General features: G+C 36.2%; 1 protein-coding gene across 2 annotated transcripts in view; it reads left to right on the top strand.

The window, feature by feature from the left end:
* The window catches only part of LRP6 (LDL receptor related protein 6), a 192066-nt gene that overhangs the window by 12510 nt on the left and 156034 nt on the right, over window positions 1–23522 (top strand). For both annotated transcript variants that reach the window (XM_087855642.1, XM_045781475.2), the window contains exon 2: window positions 12810–13203. In XM_087855642.1, the coding sequence (XP_087711768.1) occupies window positions 12810–13203 (394 nt within the window). The remainder of the gene's footprint in view (window positions 1–12809; window positions 13204–23522) is intronic.

Raw genomic sequence — 23522 nt, 5'->3', positions numbered from 1 at the left:
TTAGGCAAAGCAGCCCCAGGACTCCTGATAAATAGAAACATATCATGGATGGTGAGAGTATTGATCAATATCTAGATTTCATGTAACTTCTGAGATAATAATATTTTATTCATATAGATTTAACCTAGGGAGGGTAAGCATCACTTCTGATTTTGACAGTGCTTTCCATGCAAATCATAACATTGATCAAGTAAACCTAATTATTATTATTATTATTTTTAAAGATTTTATTTATTTATTTGAGAGAGAGCACAAGTGGGGGGAGAGGGAGAAGCAGACTCCCCATTGAACAGGGAGCCCCATGCGGGGTTCAGTCTCAGGACCCTGGGATCATGACCTGAGCTGAAGGCAGACGTTTAACCAATTGAGCCACCCAGGCACCCCAATCTAATTATTTTTAATACCTCTCTTTATAAGGTGAAAGAAGAAATTCTTTTTGAATTCCGAGGAACCCTTTGGGAAATTTCAGAGATAATCATAGGGGCAAAATATATCATTTAGGATTTGATTTTGAAAAGGCAGAATGTCAGAAGTTGTAAGGAGATTTAGAGATTTGAACATTTGGTTAAATAGGATCATGGGTCAGTGAGAAGAAGTACTTGACTACCTATTTTACCAAAGCGTCAAAAAATTTTATTTAAAGTAAACATAGGAAGGCACACGATGAACCATTGCTCTTTCAAAAGTGAGAAGACTTTTTTTTTTTTAAATAATCAAGCTATGATAAAGTCAATTTCGAGCATAGGAAATTCTTTTTTTTTTTTATTTTAAGATTTTTTATTTATTTATGTGACAGAGAGACAGCCAGCGAGAGAGGGAACACAGCAGGGGGAGTGGGAGAGGAAGAAGCAGGCTCATAGCGGAGGAGCCTGATGTGGGACTCGATCCAGGTACGCTGGGATCACGCTGTGAGCCGAAGGCAGACGCTTTAACGACTGCGCTACCCAGGCGCCCCCAAGCATAGGAAATTCTGATAAGACACAGAGTTTTTGCCTTTTAGGGAGATTACTCAGAAGGCAAAGAAAAACTTTTTATAACCTTTACTCATTTAAGATTTATTTATTTATTTTAGAGAGAGCACAAGTGGAAGAGGGAGAGAGAATCTCAAGCAGACTCCACATGGAGCCTGGTGTGAGACTCCATCTCAAAACCCTGAGATCATGAACTGAGCCAAAACCAGGAGCGGACACTTAACTGACTGCACCACCCAGGTGCCCCTTATAACCTCTTAATATTAAGAGCAGACCAATGACTCAAGGAAGTTCTGTCATTTTAATAGAAGATCGAATTTTTGTTTTGTGCAAGTAACAATATTTGATACTATAGCACTTTTCAAAACTGTCACAAAATAAATGCATCAGCTCTTAGCTTTGACCACAACAAAAAAATTTTTTTCATAAACTTTTTATAATGTTTTATATCCATTCAGGTTTTGTCCTGCATCTTGCTCTTTCTATTCTGAAGCAATAGCCATTTTACTTTGGGATGATTTTCTTTTTCTTAATAAAAACACATTCTGCATACCCCTATACAGAGTTGTTCTTTTCTGTCATCATTCTCCTAGTAGAGTCTCATTTAAATATAAAATTATGACATATAAATTACTGCTATTTTACAGAGAAAATGGAATTGCATAACTGTGAACTGTCATGCACCATCATTTTCCCGTAGACTGACAGAGCTTATGAATATACCTCTTACAACTTTTTATAGCTGTACACTTCTCAATATGGCAAAAAATGAATATGCCTACAAATAAACTCAAATATGTATAGCTGGTTGGTACCATAAAAGTAAGAGGAAAAAAACTGTATAAACTTGAAATGCTTATGCTTTATTGTTATGTCTTAATTAGAAATGACTTTGGTATTTAATAAATATCCATGAATTAATTTACCATAATTCTTAGGCTTTTTTTTTTTTTAAAGATTTTATTTATTTGAGAGAGCATGCACAAGTGGAGGGGAGAGGCAGAGGGAGAGGGAGAGGGAGAAGCAGGCTCCCCAGTGAACAGGGAGCCTGATGTGGGGCTCGGTCCCAGGGTCTGGGATCATGACCTGAGCTAAAGGCAGACAGTTAACTGACTGAGCCACATAGGCACCCCAGTTCTTAGGTTTTAAGTAACTAAAAGATTTTGGAAACTATCTTCAAGTTGGCTTATTACAAAACATAGTTACTACTAAAATGTTCGTCAGAATAGTGATTCAACTTGGCTAAATACAAATGTAGATATAATGCTAGTTTATTCTCTCAGTAAACCTGTAAAAATTTAGAAAGAACATAGCCAGGTTGAATAAAAATGTATGCTTATCTTAATTTCATGTCGATAACTCAGAAGACATAGCTTTTTTATTAAAACAACAATATTGAACTGGTCTCATTTGCCAAAGATTTACTTAAATGTTTGTTACCTTGGATTCTTAAAATACTTGCTTTAGTTTCTATAAAAAATACTTTCGAAAGTGGAAGTTTAATTTCCTTAATTTCTGGAAATCTTAGGAATATTTAATTAATATGAACAAGTTTTTACTTTCAAGCCAATTAGAATAGAACTCCTTTAAGGGATTTTATAATCTAAAGTTATAATTGGCAATACTATCTGGAGGTAGGAAAAATATTTTATATGCATATAACACATGTTACATTAAAAAACATACATTATAGTATTGTAATAGCATTCTGCAGTGACACATGTAACTACACTTGTGGTGAGTGTAGCATAATGAATAGATTTTTGGGATTATGTTGTACACCTGAAACTAATGTAACATTGTGTGTCAGCTGTACTTCGATTTACTTACTCTGCATAAATAAAAGTTTAAAAAAATATTATGAAGGATTCATTGAAAACTATTGCCTGCTAAGCTTATTTCAGGTTTGACATGATACAGACTACATGAGAGGTGGCTGAGAGCCTCAGGCACCCAGACATGGGGAACTGGGGCTGGTGGTTGGAGTCCAGCTTTGGAGTCAGACCTGGGATTGAATTTTTTTTCTTTGCATCATAAACTTAATAATTGGATGCTCTTGAGTTAGGTAGTTAACATCTCTGAGTCTTGATTTCTTCATCTGTAAAATTGGCATAATGATACAACTTACCTCACAGGGTTGTAAAAATTAAATGAGACACTATACATAAATTGCTAAATATGCTGCTATCATTGTCATCATTATTTGTATAACTGTCTTGTAGTCTATTGGCATTTTTGGTATCATTCTGGAAGAGTAGAATTGTGGTTATGGGAAAGCACTGTGGGTACATGTCAGATTGAGCAGATTTTTGTAAGAAAATATGGAACCCAGAAGAAATCTAGGTTCCTCACTCACTGGCTCTGTGACCATGGATAGGTCATTTCTTTGTGTCTTTGTTTTCTTAATTACCAGCAAGGTAGGGACACCTGACCCAAAACCCTCACAGGGAAGTCATGGAAACCAAATGGAATCATACATGTTAAACTAGTCTTAATAATATAAAATATTATATGCAAATGTGGTGGCTTTGTTGTTTTTGTTATGAAGATAAAGCATTAGAGAAGTTTTGGTGAGTGTGTCTCCCTAATGGGGTTCCATCAACAGGCTACTTGAGTGCCATTGCTCACATTTTGATTAATATTGGTATTAACTTGGCCATATCATTATAAGAAGAACATTTATTTTAAGCGTACTGTGTGAAAGACATGGTGACCGACTTTACCCCTCCATACCTCTAGTACTGGAGTCAGGGAACACGGCTTCAGCACCAGGTGCACTGTCCTGTCTAGATGTAGGACTTTGGGGAGGTCAGTTGACCTCTGTAGACATCTGTGCTCACTTCTACAGTGAGGAATTGAGAGTAGTCTCTCCCTAAGGAATTCACTGACCCTCCCCCCCATCACCCGTGGGTACCCTGGTTTAAGTGATCACTCTCTTGCCTGGAGTGCTGCAAGTCCTTATGGATTTGTCTGATTTTACTGCCTTGTCAACTTCTTCCTCCACATCTGTTTCACATCACTGGTCGATCTTTCCCAGTGGTCATCTTCAGTACCTTTTTCTGTTGCCCTTGAGATAAAGACAAGCCCCTTCCTTAGGCCTCTAGGCTTGTCCTGGTCTGTCCTGCTTTCCTCTTCACCTAAAAACAACAGTTGCAACAAACATCTATATGTATAAAAACATACAAACCGACACAAATAGAGAGGCTATAGCTTCAGTTTGAAAGTTTCAACCCACTGGTAGTTTATATAAAAGCTCTCATTCTTCCTTTATATTTTTACCATGGTTGTGTTTCTGGCAGATGGGGCAAGTTGAGGTTACCTGCTCAGTCAGTATGAAGTTGCCCTGATGTGTAATCTTGTGGAGACTGGACAAATTTTGGGTGAGGAACTCAAGACCAAGGGCTTTTTGGGTGTCTCCAGAGCTCATCTGAGTGGATAAAAGATCCAGCCTGTTTCCAAGTTCAAAATTTTTTTTTTAAGAGAGCGAGAGAGAGTGTGCACGCAAGTGGTGGGGGAGGAGCAGAGGGAGAGGGAGAGAGAATCTTAAGCAAACTTCATGCCTTTTGTGGAGCCCACCACAGGGCTCTATCTCATGACACTGAAATCGTGACCTGAGCCGAAATCAAGAGTGGGACACTTAACTGACTGACCCACCCAAGTGCCCCTCCAATTCATATTTTTAAATCAGGTCCCTGAGAGTCCCTAATGAGTCTCAAGTAGGGAAAAGGGAGCCTTAAAGCTCAGGTGACTATAGGGAGTTAAGAAGTTGGAGTGAGAAGGGAAAGGTCTGATACGGTAGATATAAAGGGTTGGAGGAAACTGGGTTATTAAAAGGAGGATGGATAAAGAATTCAAGGGAGCTGACAGGAAGGTTGAGGGTGGTCAAGAGGATGAAGGAAGAGCAGAGGGTGATGGGAGGGAGAGGTTTTAGCTGAGCCAGTTTGGGGAGGTCCCAAGTTTTGCAAGGAGGACATTGAAGTTCTAAATTGTCTCTAGTAAAGTTTTGCCATTTTTGAAGATTCTGAGCTGAATTAGTGCTATAATGGTGAAATGTGCAGTCAGTGGGAGAAGAGGGAGGGTGCTCAACCGAATGAGAGTTACTTACGGGATTAAATGACTAAATCAGAAATAGGAATTCAAAGGAGCTGGGAAAGAGTACAAGTGTACCTTGCAGATACTGCGGGTTTGTTTGCAGACCCCAATAGTTAAGTGACTATTGCAACAAAGCAAGTCAAGTGAATTTTTTAGTTTCCTAGTTCATACAAAAGTTCTGTTTACACTGTACTATAGTCTTTTAAGTGTGCATTAGCATTATGTCTAAAAAACAACACATATGCCTAAATTAAATTTTTATTGGTAAAAAATGCTGACTATATTCTGAGCTTTCATCAGGTTGTAATCTTTTTGCTGGTGGAGGGTCTTGCCTTGATGTTGATGGCCGCTGACTGATAGGTTGGTGGTTGCTGGAGGTTGGGGTGGCTGTGGCAATTTCTTAAACTAAGAAAACAATGAAGTTTGTTGCATCGATTGACTCTTCCTTTCACAAATGATTTCTCTGTAGCATGTGATGCCATTTGATAGCATTTTACCTGTAGTACAATTTCTTTAAAAAATTGAAGTCAGTCCTCTCAAACCCTGCTGTTACTTTATCAACTAAGTTGATGTAATATTCTAAGTCCTTTGTTGTAATTTCAACAGTCTTCACCACATCTTCACCAGGAGTGGATTCCATCTCAAGAAACCACTTTCTTTGCTCATCTGTAATAAGAAACTTCTCAGCTGTTCAGGTTTTATCGTGAGATTGCAGCAATTCAGTTACATCTTTAGGTTCCACTTGTATTTCTCTTGTTATTTCCATCACATCTGCAGTTACTTTCTCTGCTGAAGTCTTGAACCCCTAAAAGTCATCCATAAGGGTTGGAATCCAAACTCTTGTTAATGTTGATATTTTGATCTTTTTCCATGATTCATAAATATTCTTAATGACATCTAGAATGGTGAATCCTTTCCAGAAGGTTTTCAATTTACTTTGCCCAGATTCATCAGAGGAATCACTGTGATAGCTATAGCCTTACAAAATATATTACTTAAATAATAAGACTTGAAAGTTGAAACTACTCCTTGCTCTGTGGGCTGCAGAATGGATGTTGTGTTAGCAGGCATGAAAACAGCATTAATCTTGGTGGATATCTCCGTCAGACCTCTTGGGTGACCAGGTGCATTGTCAACGAGCAGTAATATTTTGAAAGGTATTTTTTTTTCCCCCTGAGAAGTGGGTCTCAACAGTGGTTTTAAAACATTCAGTAAACCATGTTATAAACAAATGAATTGTCACCCAGGCTTTGCTGTTCCATTTACAGAGCAGGCAGAATAGATTTAGCATAATTCTTAAGCACCCTAGGATTTTCAGATGGTGAACGAGCATTGGTTTCAACCTAGAGTCACCAGCTGCATTAGCCCCTAACAAGAGGGTCAGTCTGTCCTTTGACAATTTGAAGCCAGAAATTGACTTCTCACCAACAGTGGAAGTTCTGGAGGGCATCTTTTTCCAATATAAAGTTGTTTTGTTTACATTGAAAATGTGTTGTTTAGTGTAGCCACGTTCCTTAATTATCTTAGCTAGGTCTTTTGAATAACTTGCTTCTGCTTCTTTATCAGTACTTGCTGCTTTACCTTGCACTTTTTTGTTACAGAGGTGGCTTATTTCTTTAAACCTCATGCACCAACCTCTGCTAGCTTCAAACTTTTCTGCAGCTTCCTCACTTCTCTCAGCCTTCATAGAATTGAAGAGAGTTTGGGCCTTGCTCTGGATTAGGCTTTGGCTTAAGGGAATGTTGTGGCTGGTTTGATCTATTTAGACCATTAAAACTTTTTCCATATCATCAGTAAGGTGGTTGTGCTTTCTTATCATTTGAATCTTCACTGGAGTAGCACTTCTAATTTCCTTTCCCTTTGCACTCACAACTTGGCTAACTGGTGCAAGAGGCCTAGCTTTCAGCCAGTCTCAGCTTTTGACATGCCTTCCTCACTAAGCTTAATCACTTCAAGCTTTTGATTTAAAGTGAGAGATCTGTGACTCTTACTTTCACATGAACACTTAGGGAACATTGTAGGGTTATTCATTGGCCTCATTTCAGTGTTGCTGTGTTTCAGGGAATACAGGGGCCTGAGGAGAAGGAGAGACACAGGGGAATGTCTAGTTGGTGGAGCAGTCAACACAGAAAACATTCATCGATTTTGTTGTCTTATATGGGTGCAGTTTGTGGTGCCCTAAAATAATTAGAGTAGTAGCATAGAAGATCACTGATCAAAGATTACCGTAACAAATAAAACAATAATGAAAATGTTAGAAATATTGGGAGAATTACCGTAATGTGAAATACGTATATGAAGTGAGTAAATGCTGTTGGAAAAATGGCACCAATAGACTTGCTTGATGCAGGATTGCTACAGACCTTTAATTTGAAAAAAAAAAAATGCAGTATTTGTGAGGTGCTATAAAGTGAAGTGTGAGAGAATGAGGTGTGCCTGTATTCCCTTGTGATGAGCCAAGGAAATTCCCACTGTAATCTCCACTGGAGGAGTCAAGGGAAGGTAGAAGAGGCCTCACAGAATAGCTGGGAAATATTCCTACTCAAGAGTCAGGGTGTGATTCTCAAAGAGCCAAAGAAAAAATTTGTTTGCTGGAAAATATCGAAGTACCATGTTGCAGCAGGCTAGCTATCTGGAGCACTGGTTCAAGAGTTGAGCTTGAGGAAAGATACATGAATCTCTGGACAGGAGAGGAGAGTTTAAATATCATTATCAAGGTGGGGATGGTGTGCATCCATAGATGAAGCCCAGTCCTCATCCAAGTCATGTCATCATACAGATGTCAAAAATAAATCCCTACCGAGTCAGGGAGGTTATTTGAAAAGATTATTGTAATAGGTAGAAAGCTCTAACCACAAGATATGTAGGTGTCTCAAAATCAAACACAAAAAGACTTCTGTCTTAAAATGAATAGTGCTAGCAGGATCTTTGTGGGAGAGTGGGATAAGCTGGTGGGGGTTAGGAGATGACATGACCATGGTAGTTTAAAAGGAGGTTTTTTTTCCTGTGGTCACCTTATACTCAGAATGAGTCTTTAAGAGAGGATGTTCTGGGGGTACCTGGGTGGCTTAGTCGGTTAAGCGCGACTGCCTTTGGCTCAGGTCATGATCCCAGGGTCCTGGCATCAAGCCCTGCATTGGGCTGTCTGCTTGGCAGGGAGCCTGCTTCTCCCTCTCCCTCTGTCTGCCGCTTTGCCTACTTGTGCTCTCTCTCTGTCTGTCAAATAAATACATAAATAAAATCTTTAAAAAAAAAGAGAGGGTGTTCTGTATTGTTTTGCTTAAGCTCAGAGCTAGCTAAACTTTCAGGGGTCGGTGGGGAGGAGATAAGCTTAACTAAACTTTGAACAAGTCAGTAGGTAAGTAATGGGCATTTGTGAGCACTTGGCCAGAATTAATGTAAAATCCTTTTGGGTTAATGACAAATATATTTTTAGATCAGGTTCTGGAGAATTCCTTTTAGATATTAGTAGATACGTTTACCATATCACTGTCAGGCAGTGAACTCTTGCTAGGTATTGGGGATAAACTTAGTTATATTGCTCCTGTTCCCAAGGGGCAGAGATCCTAGTTGAAGTAGAAAATATATTTTTAAAAATGCTGGTATCAATAAAGACTGTAAGAGCTCAAAAAAGGAAAGCTGAAGCAATTGGGAAGATTTGTGGAATAGATAAGATTTGAATCTGGCCTTGAAGAACTTGCTTGCTGTGATAATGAGAGGGAAGTATGGAGTGGGCAGGAAAATGAATGCACTGTGTTGATGCAGTATGATGTGCTCACAGTCACTGTGTTCAAAACCAGTTTGTATGATGCAGAGGCTATAAAATTAAGTTAGTCTTAGGTAAAAGTCACCTGGTGGTGGTCTGAAGTATTGAGGCTTTTTATTTTAGGCAAAGGAAATCAGAAAGCTTTTTGAGTTGGATAAAGTAGAAGTATTAGAAGTGGAAAAGGGATGGGAGAGTGTTGAGATCACTTACTAAGAAGGTAGTTTAGGCATAAGGTCATGAAGGTCTAGAGTAGGATAGTGGTTCTGAATACGGAAAAGAGGCAGATTTAAGGACATGCTAAAGGAAGAGTCAGCAAGACAGTATTTGGCAGACTAGGGGAAAAGGGAGGTATGAAAGAGGGTTCCACTGTGTACCCGTAAGAATAGGAAAATGGTACCATTGACTCTTGAAGATATTTTTTTTTTGGCAGGTTGTGGGGGAGGTGATGAATTTAATTTAATGGTTGGAAGAGATGGCCAACAAGAAGTTATAGGTGCAGTACTGAAGGAAAAATAGGAGTAAGTGTAGTAGAAGGAGATTTCTACATAGGTAGGGATATGGTCAACATTGTTGAATGCTAAATAGAGGTCAGAAATAAGGACTGAGAAAAGGCCATTGGAGACTTGGAGAGAGCAGAGCAGTTTTAGTTGGGTGATGAGTGGAAAGTTAGTCTAAGTTAGACTAAGATGGTGGTATGAAATGTATTCAATATTATAAGATTTTGTAGTTAGGAGAAATAGAATTCTCTTGGTGGTAGCAAGGTTAGGGTTATTAGAACAAAGTGTTTTGATAGCAGAGACCTGGCGGGAGCCATTGAAGATACAAGAAATAGGGAATAATCCATAGAGGAAAGTTGCAGAGAGGAAGTAGGGAGACTGAATCAAAAGTATTGCTTTAACCATAAAAAGGAGAAAAGGTAACTTGTCATTTGAGACCGAGGATGAGATAAAGGAGGAGGGATGGGGTATATAGAGATTTTTGAGAAGTTTAAGGTGTTGGGGATATATGGCATTTATTTTCTTCCTGATTCATTGAGATTATTTTAGGAGATGATCCGAGGTGTAAGGATTCAAAGCGTGGAATTTGTCTTCAGAAAAGTGGAAAAAATTTAGAAAGGCTACTAGAGAAAGTTTAATAGGAAGTTAATAAAGGAAAATGAGGATTCCTAAGTACTGTGCAGGTTCCACTAAAGGGATATGTTGGCAGATATTTGGATTATCTGGCTGTTAGGAAGTTAGAAGGTAAGCTCTTTGGAAAGGAAGTTAATGGAGTGCATGGCATATATACTGTAACTAGGGGTGCATGTGTATGGATTCAGTGTATTTCTTTCATAGATTAAAAAAATATTACCAATCAAATTATACCTTTCAGATATCCCATTTAATATATTGCTGAATAGATATTGGTTGTAATATTGTAGTATTCAAGTATCAGAAGGGTGGTTAGACAGGGTGAACCCTGTAATAGTTGGTAGGTTTACATAGTGTCCTTAATTAAAAAAAAAAAGATTTAAAGTAATCTCCACACCCAATACGGGGCTCTGAACTCAACAACACCGAGATTGAGAGTCACATGTTCTACTGACTGAGCCAGCCAGGTGCCCCTGCACATAGTCCCTTAGAAATCTTAATTATAAATAGTACTGCTCAATTAAAAGAAGTTAACTTGTCCCAGCGCTCTTTTTCCCCTTGTACTTAGAAGGCTTTTGAGGTCTTAAATGATCAGAAAGGTTTTTTGGATTTTGTAGACCAAATGTTCAGTAAAGTATTAGTGTTTGACTTGAAAGTCATAAACAGACTTAACAGATTTAGTTAATACCTGATGTCACATACGAGTTGGTACACAGTTTTCCAAGGATAGTGCCATAAAGAAAGGTGCTCAATAAATAGATTATTATCACTCTTGGATTTTAAATTCTTGGATTTTAAACTGTAAGTGTTCTCAGGCAGTTGCTTAGCCCTGTGTAGTACTTAGCATTGTGCCCTTAACTAGTAGAGTCCCTTTTCCTGATTTTTATAATTGGCTCATAGCATGACGGACTCAATATAAGATAATGCAATAGACACTGTGGGTACTGATAAATCATTGTGATGAATGAAGGCTTGAAATTAGTTAAGCGTGAATCTGTGAGGGAAATTTATTAATTTGCCAATAGCAGTATTAGATACACAGAATGAGCAGACAGGGCTTTTAGTCACTTTTTTAAAAAGCTATCCACCTGTTTGTTTTTGACTAAGACAGATGGATTTAAGCTTATTTAGTAGGGAAATCCATATTATACTTCTAGCTGAAAATAGTGGACTTTAGAACTCCACTTGGCAGCCATAATCCATGAACTGGATTACTGAATCCATATACTGGGTAAATATCACTTTTTTTCTTTATACTTTTTTGAGCACCTTAATTTTTTGAAATTAATTTCTTAAAAAAAAGAGGTAGTGGTTACTTTTAAATGGTACTTGGTATTGCCTTTGGATGACACAGTTTTAGACCTTTAGTTAAGTAATTGTGAGAGATTATGTACGTTATTGCAGAACTCTGGTGTTATTTTTCCTTCCCTCATTTGTATTCTTCATCTCAGCCTTTAGATCTCTGCTATCCAATACAACCACTTGTCTATTTAAATTTAAATGAATTAAGGTTAAATAAAATTGAAGATTTAATTTCTTAGTCACACTAGCCACATTTTGGCCACTGGATACTGTATTGCCCAGGGGAGAGTGTATTTCTGTCATCAGAGAAAGTTCTTTTGGATAGTTGTGCTCTGTATCTTTAATTACTAATGATACCAGGAAAGTAAATGTCAGGAACTTGGAATAGATATTTAAAAATTCCCAAAACCGTAGAATTTATACAAATTTAATCCTAACAGCTTCAGCTTTCTCAAAGTTAAATATTTAGGGTAGGCTTTATATTTAGTTTTGGTATTAGGTCTTATTCAGAGGTCATTTTGATAATAATGTAAAACAGAATAAAATAGTTGTTAAGAACTATCTCTGCCAGATTGTGTATTTAACAGGTTTATTAAGATATAATTGATAATACAATAAATTTTGCATATGGAAAGTATATTTAATAAGTTTTGATATGAACACCTCTCTTGAACCGTCTGCATAGATAGATGTGATATACCTATTACCCACAAGTTTCCTCATGCCTCTTTATACTCTCTCCCTGTATAATCCCTGTTCTTTTTTACCCTCTTTGTCCATCTCCAATCACTGATCTGCTTTCTGTCACAATAGAGTAATTAGAATTTTCTGAAATTTTATATAAATGGAGTCATGCAATCTATACTTTTTTTTTTTTTTTTTGGATTGACTTCTTTCACTCCACGTGACTGTTTTGAGGTTCACATGGTATATGAGATTCCATGTTACATGTACAAACAGTTCATTATTTGTACTGTATGGTTATATCACAGTTGGTTCATCCATTAGTTTGTTGATGACATTTGTATTGATTCCAGTTTGGCTTTATTTCATATAAGCTGCTATGAACAGTTATGTATAGGTCTTTGTATTGACATATGCTTTTATTTCTCTTGAGTAAATACCTAGGCATGGAGTGGCTGGATCATATGGTAGGATGTATATTTAGCCTTTTAAGAAACTGTCAAACTGTTTTCCAAAGTGGCTGCACCATTTATATCCCCCTCCCCACAGTAGAGTGTGTGTTCCACTGGCTCCATATCCTTGTGAATTCTTGGTATGGCCAAACTTTTTAATTTTATGTGACAGACTGTTTTAATAAGAAAAGGCTGTCCTAGTAGAATTATTTCCTTGCTTTTGCACTTTTTGTATTTAAATGCTGCAAAAATGGTATTTTGTTTGTGAAAAGACTTTAAGACAGACTTCTATAGATTTATTTACTCTTATTTTTGATAGTATTTGTTCACTAATGCTGATTTGAAACTCAGTTTATAGGAACCATTACATTTCCTTTCTTTTTACTTACATATTTTTCTTTTTTTGTTCTAGCGGCCCCTTTGTTGCTTTATGCAAACAGACGGGACTTGCGATTGGTTGATGCTACAAATGGCAAAGAGAATGCTACGATTGTAGTTGGAGGCTTGGAGGATGCAGCTGCGGTGGACTTTGTGTTTGGTCATGGCTTGATATACTGGAGTGATGTCAGCGAAGAAGCCATTAAACGAACAGAGTTTAACAAAACTGAGAGTGTACAGAATGTTGTTGTCTCTGGATTATTGTCCCCTGATGGGCTGGCATGTGATTGGCTTGGAGAAAAATTATACTGGACAGATTCTGAAACAAATCGGATTGAAGTTTCTAATTTAGATGGATCTTTACGGAAAGTTTTATTTTGGCAAGAATTGGATCAACCCAGAGCTATTGCCTTAGATCCTTCAAGTGGGTAAGTTTTGTGCAATGTATAAAGCCTATTGCATCTCCGTTTGCTGGTTTCTGTCCGCTAGCATAGACACCCCCTCCCCAACCCCAAAAGAAAAGAAAGATCAAAAACCAAATTTTAGGTTCTCTGAGCTTCTTTGTCAAGTAGACTTGAACGTGGGAAATTATGTTGTGTTCTTAAAGTAAGATGTTTCTGTAAATATTACTATACTGTGTTTGTAACATCACTTATGGGATAGCCATACATAGAGTTCTTGGTTTGTTTTCTGCATTTAATAATTATGAGAGGATAATTAGAAGGCAGAGAAGAAGGGATGAAGACCGAACAAGAGTGGTATTTGATAGCTCAAGACAACATAAAAAAATCTTACGGACCTTACAACTTTTAGTGTATATGCAATCATTTTGTTATACTAGTGTCTTTTTTATTAAACTCTGAAGTATTATTTAATATGTCAGTATTGAATGAAATATAAAAAATTAAGTTGTTAAAGAACTCATTTCTAGTTAATTAAACATATACTTGCTGTAGGGGTTTATTTTCTGATGAGAAGGGAAACTTAAAGCTATGGGTAAATCCCATTAGAAAATGTGAACTGTGTCATCGCATGCTTCTGTTTCTATGCTTCACTTCTGCCATATATCATTCTTTGATACTTGTTTATTGAATATGTTGTTATGCCAGAGTCTGTCATGGTAGATAACTAAATATTTACCTGAAATGAGTTACTCATAATTGTTTAAAATGTAAAGATAAGCAGCCTTCATATAACCATTTTAACACTTTGTTTTCTTTGACTTTCAAGTTTATTGGAATGCTTTAAAACACATTTATAAAAGGGAGTGGATTAATATTATGTAATAGAACGTGGGGAAAAATGGAAGAAAGGTTTATGTATGCTCCTTTGTTTTGATATTAGGCCTTATTTGGTGACAAAGTTTAAAGAAGATGCCATATTGTAGGAAAATGAAAAGATTTGTCTGTCCATAAAAGATAATATGGACAACAGTGTAGTGAAACTTTAGGGTGAGAAGCTCTGGAACACACATATGTATAATTTATATAATATATAAAAATTATGTATTTTTTAGAGGGGCTTTAAGAGATATCTGCTAAAGTCAGATGGTCTCTTAATAAGTCATCAGAAAATATAGTGGCTCTGGTGGTAGGAAAGATGGTTCACTGTCCCAAGGAGGAGGTCAGAGATGTTGGATATGCAGTAAATTGTACTGATGAAAAATTTGATTGTTGAGAACTTGCAAGACATTTTTGAGAAATGGAATCTGTGTTTTGCCAACAAAGTTTGTGAGTTGCAGAGAGTGTTGAAATGTTTGTGAGGTTACTGCTTTATAGAATACACAGGGTTTTGGTGCTTTAGTGGTCATTAGGGAATAGTACTTTGGTGAAAAGAGAAATATTTTTTTAAAAAATTGTTTTTGACAAATATAATCTTGTAACTGTAAGGGCGATGATGGCAATTCAGCCAAATGTTTTTTAAATAGTATGTTCAGAGCTCTGCTTTTTGTACTCTTGTTGGGGAGAGAGGGGGGAATATCTTTAAGGATTTACAATCTGTTTAAGGACAGAAAACTTGGCCAAGAGAACTTTTCCTTCTTCAAAAGCATGTTTACTTGTATTATATAGGATGTATGTGGAGAGAGGAAGAGTGTTAAAGGGAATTGGAAGGGCCACAAGAGCTCTTAAGGAGGATGGGTGGATAAAATAGCTTGATTACCACAATTCCAGAGCAGCATCTAGATCATTTCTACAAGGGATAATGATTTTATGATAGTACATATTCACGGGAGCTGAATTTATAGGCAATTCTCGACTATTCAGGATCTAATCATCTGATGATTAAATGAATCATTCTCATTTCGTGCCCTATACTAATGAGCTTTACTTCTGGGTGTCAGGTCTGATAAGTGTCTTACGAAGTAAGTTTACCATATTATTTAAAAAATACATTAGAGTTTTTGTGGCTTTCCTTTACCCATGCAACTTCCAGTATTGAAGGTGAGAAACCACCAGAGACTCGGCTGATCAAAAAATTACTGGAAGAATCAATAAAAGTGTAGAAAGTAGTGTTATTTAAGCTTCTAAGGGATGATCAGTGAACACTATTTCTCCTGAGGCCTTAAGTTTGGTCGAACACTTAGTGAAATATTTTTTCATTATTTTTGATGGTTGTGGTTAGTGTTGCTTATGTGTATGAATGTGTGTGTAAGTTTACCCTCTCCCCCCGTTCTTAAAATCTTTTTTAATTTTTGGAAAGTTATGTGTCATATGGCTATTTTTGAAATTACACAACTGAAAATAAATAGAATGCAGCCAAATGGTATACATTTGGTAATTAGCATGATGGATTGTAAAATTATATTTTAAACTCATGCATTTAAAAATATGTTCTGTCAGTCTTCATTGTTGATCTTAGATTTATGTTAAGGATTGTGGTTTTACTGGAAAAGTAATTTTAGATTGAGTACATCACTTATCAAACAGAAGAGATGATTTCCAGATTTATTTTTGGGGGGAGAAATGAAGTTTACTTTCCAGAGAAAGTACATGAAAACGGTGCTGAAGAAAAATGTAGGCTTTATCAGAGTCCAGTATCCTGGGTTATAAGGTTCAGAAGAGCTGACTGAACTCTCTCACATCAGCTTATGTAAAAGGAAAGCTATTGAATGACTGGTATTGTTTGAGCCCTGGGAACTGGTGCAGACATCTGTGTGCTTTCGGATGTATGGAGTTCTTTGTGTAATCAGTCCATTTAGCCTAGACTGAAGGAAGATTTTTATTTCCCTCCCTAAATTTGGCCTCTGTTAGTCTGAGATTTTTTTTTTCTTTTTCTTTTGAGTGATGGCAGTGTAGAATTCAGAATAAGGAACAGGAAAATGTGTGTACAGAAATTGTTCCAGGAATGAACAACCATAGTTATAGGAAACAGTATCCTTATAGTGAAATTCCTGACTATTTGGCTGCTCTGCTTGTGGAGTTTCTCAGTCTGCTCCTCAGCAACTATACGGATCTTAGTGATGTTGAGGGCCAGCTGTCTCAGGTACAAATAAAGTAGTTTTAAGGGTTTTTTGTTTGTTAAGGATCTTTTCATATTCCAAATTCTTTTGGATATTTTTTAAAAAGTTAAGCTTTAGTGATTCAGTATGAAGTGAATTTGTACTGAACAGCTTTGAAAGATATTTTTTTTGTTTTGTTTTTAAAGATTTTATTTATTTATTTGACAGAGAGAGACAGCCAGCGAGAGAGGGAACACAATCATGGGGAGTGGGAGAGGAAGAAGCAGGCTCCCAGTAGGAAGCCCGATGCGGGGCTCGATCCCAGGACCCTGGAATCACTCCCTGAGCTGAAGGCAGATGCTTAATGACTGAGACACCCAGGCACCCCTGAAAGATACTTATTTTTAAAATATATTTTTATCATCATTAAGAATAATATTTATAACACTAAAAGTTCTGCTTAAAAATGTTTGCAGAACTAACTCAATGGAAAAAAATAATATGTAATTTCCCTAACAATTATATACATATAATTATCATATCTTGAGTATGTTTAGAAGTATTTTCTACACTGGTATGTTCCAGATGACTAAAATCATTCCTATCACCTAACGGTGTTCAATAAATATTTTTTGAGTGACCAGACCTTATATTTTCTTTCATAATCCTGTTAGTTTTCCTTGTCAGAGGAGAAAGTGTTTTCTAAGCAAATACAAATTTTAGCATCATCTCGTGAATTCTACCCCAGTATTGTTTTAATTATGATTGTTTATTTAAAACATATTTAAGATTTTTAGTTTTTTCAACTAAGTTATCAAGATAATAGAGCTTGGTTTATGTCACATCTAGCTCTCTTATTTACCAGCAAGTCACTTCATTCCTTTGGACTTGAGTTTTCTCATCTCTAAAATGATGGGTTTCTTTTAGTTTTGACATTAAGTTTAAACAGTGAGGTATTTAAATAAGTACACTGTATCGATTTTTAAGTTTTTATTTTACAGTTACACATTATGGACATTATACAAGTTCATAATTTAGGTATGCTACACTTAGAATGTGTTTCTGTGGAACAGAAAAATTTTGTTTCTGCTGCCCTTATTGTATAGGTCATTATACTCAACCTCCTTTTTTATGGCTGTTTGACCCCTAAAACCAATTTGATGATTCCACTGGATGTAAATTAGAAAATACTTTAAAATGTCAAAAGATTCTTTTTGTTTGAAGAATGAAAACTGTAGCCAGTTATTTTCGGGCAGATTATATCGATTCAATATAGTTTGGAGGTGGGGTTTTTGAGATTATCCCAAATCTAAGAGAAATGTGTTAGAAAAGCCAGATTTCCTGGATTAGTGTCTTGGCTTTACCAGCCTCTGGGATATGATTGAAGGCCCTTGAAAATGGAAAAAAAACCCAACTTTTTAAGAATAAATAAGTGTGTGTGTATATGTATATTCTCAAAATACCTTTCTTTTTTTTTTTTTAAAGATTTTATTTATTTATGTGACAGAGAGACAGCCAGCAAGAGAGGGAACACAGCAGGGGAGTGGGAGAGGAAGAAGCAGGCTCCCAGCGGAGGAGCCTGATGTGGGACTCGATCCCGGAATGCCAGGACCACGCCCTGAGCCGAAGGCAGACATTTAACGACTGCGCTACCCAGGCGCCCCCTACTTAAAAAATATCTTAACCCTCATCCAATTTTTAGTTATTTATATCTAGTGATATCCATTGCCCTGTCTTAGACTGAGTTGTAATTATGTAGTCAAATTTTTTTATGTCCCATATCTCCAGGCCCACTTTTATTGAAGGAACACTGAAAGGGAATATTTGTAGTATAACTAAATGACTTTACCTAGCCCTGTCTCTTAACAGCTTTGCTTTTTAAAGAAAAGCTTTCCTTGCTTGCAGCACTGACATTTTAATTCAGCCTTAGCAGAAGGAAGAATGAAATTTTGTGAGATTCAAGAATAGGATACCTTTAACTGAGTATTGGCTCTCTGTATTTTGGTGATCTTATGTACCCTTGCTATATTCCACCGTGACTGGCTCTTTAGAAATGCAGTAAATTAGTTTTGACTGGCACCAAGTATTTGTGTCATTGAGCCTTTAAGATTTTGGAAGGAGTTGTTTGCCAGATAGCTAATTTGTGAAAAAGGAATAAAATTATTCTTTTTTTTTTTTTTTAAGATTTTATTTTTTTATTAGAGCGTGCATGCGTGAGAGAGCACAAGCCCAGGGGGAGAGGCAGAGGAAGAAGCCAACTCCCTTTGAGCAGGGAGTCCAATTCGGGGCTTGGTCCCAGGACCCTGGGATCATGACCTGAGCTGAAGGCAGACGTTCAACCAATTGAGCCACGCATGCGTCCCTAAAATGATTGTCTTTAGTATTTTTTTGCAGCGTTTAATATTGATACTATATTCCTTTTGGAAATTTTCTGTTAAGACTTCCTGATTTTTGTACTGTTTGGTTTTCCTACCACTTGGACCACCCTTTTCCTTCCTTCTTCATTAACTCTTGAAATATGGAACAGTTTAAAGTACATCAATTTCTTTATTCTTTCCCTGAGATTTAATCAATTTCCATAGCTTTTGCATAGAAGCAGATAGCCAGTTATCCTAAAATATAAGCTTCATACTGGACTTTGCTTTAAAAACACTGGTTCTGTGTATGAAGGATCTTGCTCCAAACTCTCAACAACTTAGTTTTGAAAGACGTCCTGGTAAACTGGGGAAGCCTATTTTCTGCCCATTAAGTCCTAGAACTGATAGGGAATCTTGAGGCTCTTACAGCTAAATGCCTTCACTTTGTGGCTGAAGAAACCAGGGCCTTGGCTAAAATAAGAGACAGCCAGATTCTTAGTTGAGATTTTCCAATTCCACTTTTGGTGCTTTTTTTCTTCATGAAAAGTATCTTGCTGAAGCAGTGTGTTTTGTTTTGCAAATTGAATTACTTTTAAAATGCAACATGGTAGCTTTATTTAAAGGAGATTTTATAAATTCTTTGTTTTTAGATTTACTTACGTGTATTGCTTTTTGCATCCACTTAATCCATTTGGGTTCAGTTTCCTTCTGCTTAAAGTATATTCTTGAGTATTTCTTTCAGCAAAAGTTGCCTAATGGTAAACTCTTCGTCTTCGTCTGAAAATGTATTTAATTTGCCCTCATTCTTGAATGATAATTAGTTGACGATAGAATCTGGGTGATAGTTATTTTCTGCTCAGTTGTTAGAGGGTATTTTACTTGTTGATTTTACTTGTTACTGTGAGAAGTCTGGTATTTTCTAATTCTTGTTGCTTTTGTAAGTACTTTGTTTATTCTTTCTGGTTCTTTAAAAGCAGCCCTATGCATCTCTTAAGTTTTGATATTTTGCAGCTTTTCCTACCCTGGTCTAGATTTGGCTCCATTTTTATTTATCCTGTTTAGAATTCGTGTTTGTAGAATCTAAAAATTACTGTTATCTGGTAGTTCTAGAAACTTATTATGCATTATTTCTTACTTTTCCTTCATCATCCTTAGACTCCCTTGGAACTCCTGTTTGGTATATGATGGACTGTCTGATTTTGTGCTCCATGCCTCTTAATCTTGTTTTCATATTGATAGTCTCTCTGTCTCTCTGGGCTACTATGTGGTTTATTTTTTCACTTGTCTTCCAGATAACTAATTCTTTCCTCAGGTGTGCCTAATTTTGCAGTCTAATGAATCCGTTGAGTTTTTATACCAATGACTATATTTTGCTCTTCTAGAAGTTCTTGTGCCCCTCATTTTAAAGACTTACGATGAGAAAATGTTAGCTTACATGAAACTAGAGAGAGTAGTCTATCAATAATTTTAGACTTAGAAAAAAGTTAGAAAAATAATATTGAGTTTTTGTATAATTTTCACCCAGCATCCGTTAATATTAATATCTTATTTAACCATAGAACAGTTATCTAGACCAAGAAATTAATGTTGATATAATGTTATTATAACTAGTTTGTATACCATATTTAAATTTATCCAGTTTTCCCACTAGTGTCCTTTTTCTGGTCTAGGATCCCATATTGCATTTAATTGTTATCTCTAGTCTTTTCTAATCTGGGACATTTTGGCAGTTTTTGCCTGTATAACCTTGACCTTTTGAAGATTATTGGCCAGTCATTTTGTAGAATGTCTCTCAGTTTGGGTTTGTGTGATGTTTTCTTATGATTTGATTAAGGTTATACTTTTTGGGCAAGAATACCACAGAAGTGATGTGTGCTCTTCTCAGGCATCATATCAACAGGGTACATGATGAAGATAATGGTGATGTTACATTTGATTACTTACTTGTTGTCTGCCAGAGTCTTTTTTTTTTTTTAAACTGTGTTTACTATTTTTTCCTTGTAACAAATATTGGAAGTTATACAATTATCTTGTTTCTCATTATACTTTTATCCACTAATATAAGCATCCTTTGATGGTTTTTACCTGCAACAGTTATTGCTATGGTGTTTGCCACATGGTGATTTTTCTAGTTCCATTGCTCCTCCCACATGTATTATTAGTTAAATTCTGCTTTAATGAAGAGCTGTCTTGTCCTTCGCACTTATTTATATTAGTATGGACTCATAGGTATTTCTTTTATTCTATACAGACCATTACTGTCATCATTTCTTGCTCAAACTGTCGCAGATTTGGCCATTGGGAACTCTTTCAAGTTTGTTCCTCTGTCCCTTTGATAGGCCCTCATCATTTTTTAAGTACTTTATGGTCTGACAGCAGATGTTTCAGACTCGTCCTTTTTCTGCTTCATGCTTAGAATCAATCACTTCTGCAAGGAGCTCTGTCTCCTTTTATTGGCAAATGATATTTAGAAACTAAGATCTGGGGGCGCCTGGGTGGCACAGTGGTTAAGCGTCTGCCTTCGGCTCAGGGCGTGATCCCAGCGTTCTGGGTTCGAGCCCCACATCAGGCTCCTCTGCTATGAGCCTGCTTCTTCCTCTCCCACTCCCCCTGCCTGTGTTCCCTCTCTCGCTGGCTGTCTCTATCTCTGTTAAATAAATAAATAAAATCTTTAAAAAAAAAAAAAGAAACAAGAAACTAAGATCTGGAAGCTAGGTGTGGTCTTTGCTACTAGGTTGTCATTACTCTTAAGCCCTAGACATAGTTAGGAAATACATGGATGTGTACACATACACGTAGTTCTGTGTGTTATCATCTTTATCTCTATATTAAAAAAACATGAGTTCATGTTGATATCTCCACCACAATCCAGTTCTAATCCACCACTACAATATTACATTATAGTCTTGTCCTTTTCCTTTTTTGGTCGATTCTATGACAGTGAGAAACCTGGTTTATCAATATAAATATCAGATATTTATCAAATATACGATATATTGTATGTTGTGTGCAAACCTAGTGTGCAGGGGTTTCAGAATTGCTAACCTAAACTCTTGTGAGCAAGAAATTTACTGTCTAGAATACAATACTATGAAACTACTGTCTGCAGAGTCAAAATACTGTTTTCCAAGTTTATTTAGGTAATTTCTTTCTTATCTGTTGCAGTGTGGCTATATTATTCATTTGTAATACATTTATCACAGTTTGTATTCATTTTGATTATCCTCCCCAATATCCTAGCTGATTTTAAGTATTGATTTATATCATAGTTACATGAAACAATTGCCACGTTTTTAAGAGTTAGGGATGACATAAGTTATATTCTGAGTAGTGTCCTTCCTCCCCATCCTTCTACCCTGCTCCTATTCTCCCTTTCTTGTCTGTTCCCTCTTATTTATAGATACCTTACTCTAATTAATTTTTGGTTTTATCTTCTTGAAATCCTTTTTGCACAAATGAACTAATACATGAGTGTTTTCTTATGTTCTCTTTTTTCTTACATGAAAGGGTAACATTCTAAAGTGCTCTTTTGCATTTTCTCTCTCTTTTTTTTACTTAACAATACATCCTAAATATCATTCCATATAGCTCTTCGTCATTCTTTTTTGCAATGATAGTAGTATTCTATTGTATAAATGTACCATAGTTTATTCAACCACTCTCTTACGTTTAGACCTTTAAGCTGTTTTGTTAGTTCAGGTATTTTAAAGCAAACCCACACAGTGATCTCTCACTTGTGAATGCTTCATTTTACATTCCTAAAAGAAAAACATTTTCTTCCATAACCACAGTACCATTATCTTCCACATGCCCCAAAATGAACAATATTATAAATTAGTCTATATTCAGATATGCAAAATAGTCTCAGAAATGTCTTTTATAGTTGATATGTTTGAATCAGGATCCAAAACGAGGTTCACAGTTTGCATTTGATTATGCCTCTTAAGTTTCTCTAGAACAGTGTCCCCTCCCTGTTTTTCTCTCATCCTGTTGACTTTTTAGAAAGATTCTACAGTTGTCCATTAGCATGTTTTAGATTTTGGATTTTCTAAGAGATCCTTGTGATGGTTGACTTATTTTTATCCTTTTTTATTTCTTATGAGATTTAGACTAGAAGACTTAAGTGACAAATTCAGTATTTTGCACAAATACGTCATACGCAGTACAGTTCTGAGTACTTTGTATTTATCACATCAGAAAGTATGTAATGTCTTGTCCTACTTGTAGTGATACGGAGATTATACACTGGGTTCAGATGGTGAAAATTAATATCTTTATTATAAAGTTGAGTTTTTCCTCTTGTATCCTGTGAATAATTTGTGGGCTGATCCTTCTATACCATACCAATATCCAGTTCCTCATCTCTTGATTGTTTTAACATCCACTGAGGATCATTTTTGTATTATTTATTTAGGGATATTTGTTGCTGTTTTATGATGTTTTATCTCATGTATTTTATTCTATCTTTTATGCATTTTAATCATTTTAAATATTTATAATTTCTATCAGATTGTTCAGTTGTCTGAAGTTCTTAGAAATTCACTTCTGTTTTTGTTATATTTGCTGATTCTTGCTTAAGGTGAACTGTTTCCTTAGATGTCGTATAGTTTCGGATTATGAGCTGATCTTCAGAGGGGCTGTCTGAGAATCCTGAGTGGCCTCATGGGGGTGCATATTCCTCCAGAGAGGCTTTAGTTTGCTTCTGCCAAGTACCATAGAGGTATTTCCAGGAACAACTTTATTTTTTGTTTTTAAATTAAAGTATAATTTCTATATAGTAAAATGCACAGATCTTCGCTGTGCAGTTTTGACAAATGTGTACATCTATATTATCACCTTGTTTAAGCAGAGATTACTTTTTATATTTAATGTTTGGAGTACCATGTACAGAGAATTAATTCAGACCCTAAACCTATGTGAGGGCGGTGTTGTGGTTACAGAGTTTTTGGTG

Source organism: Ursus americanus, chromosome 25, assembly GCF_024610735.1.
Source record: "Ursus americanus isolate L20-20 chromosome 25, mUrsAme1.1.p, whole genome shotgun sequence".
Classification (NCBI taxonomy): Eukaryota; Metazoa; Chordata; class Mammalia; order Carnivora; family Ursidae; genus Ursus; species Ursus americanus.
The sequence above is the reverse complement of the archived record's forward strand: the minus strand, read 5'-3'. Positions and strand labels throughout refer to the sequence as shown.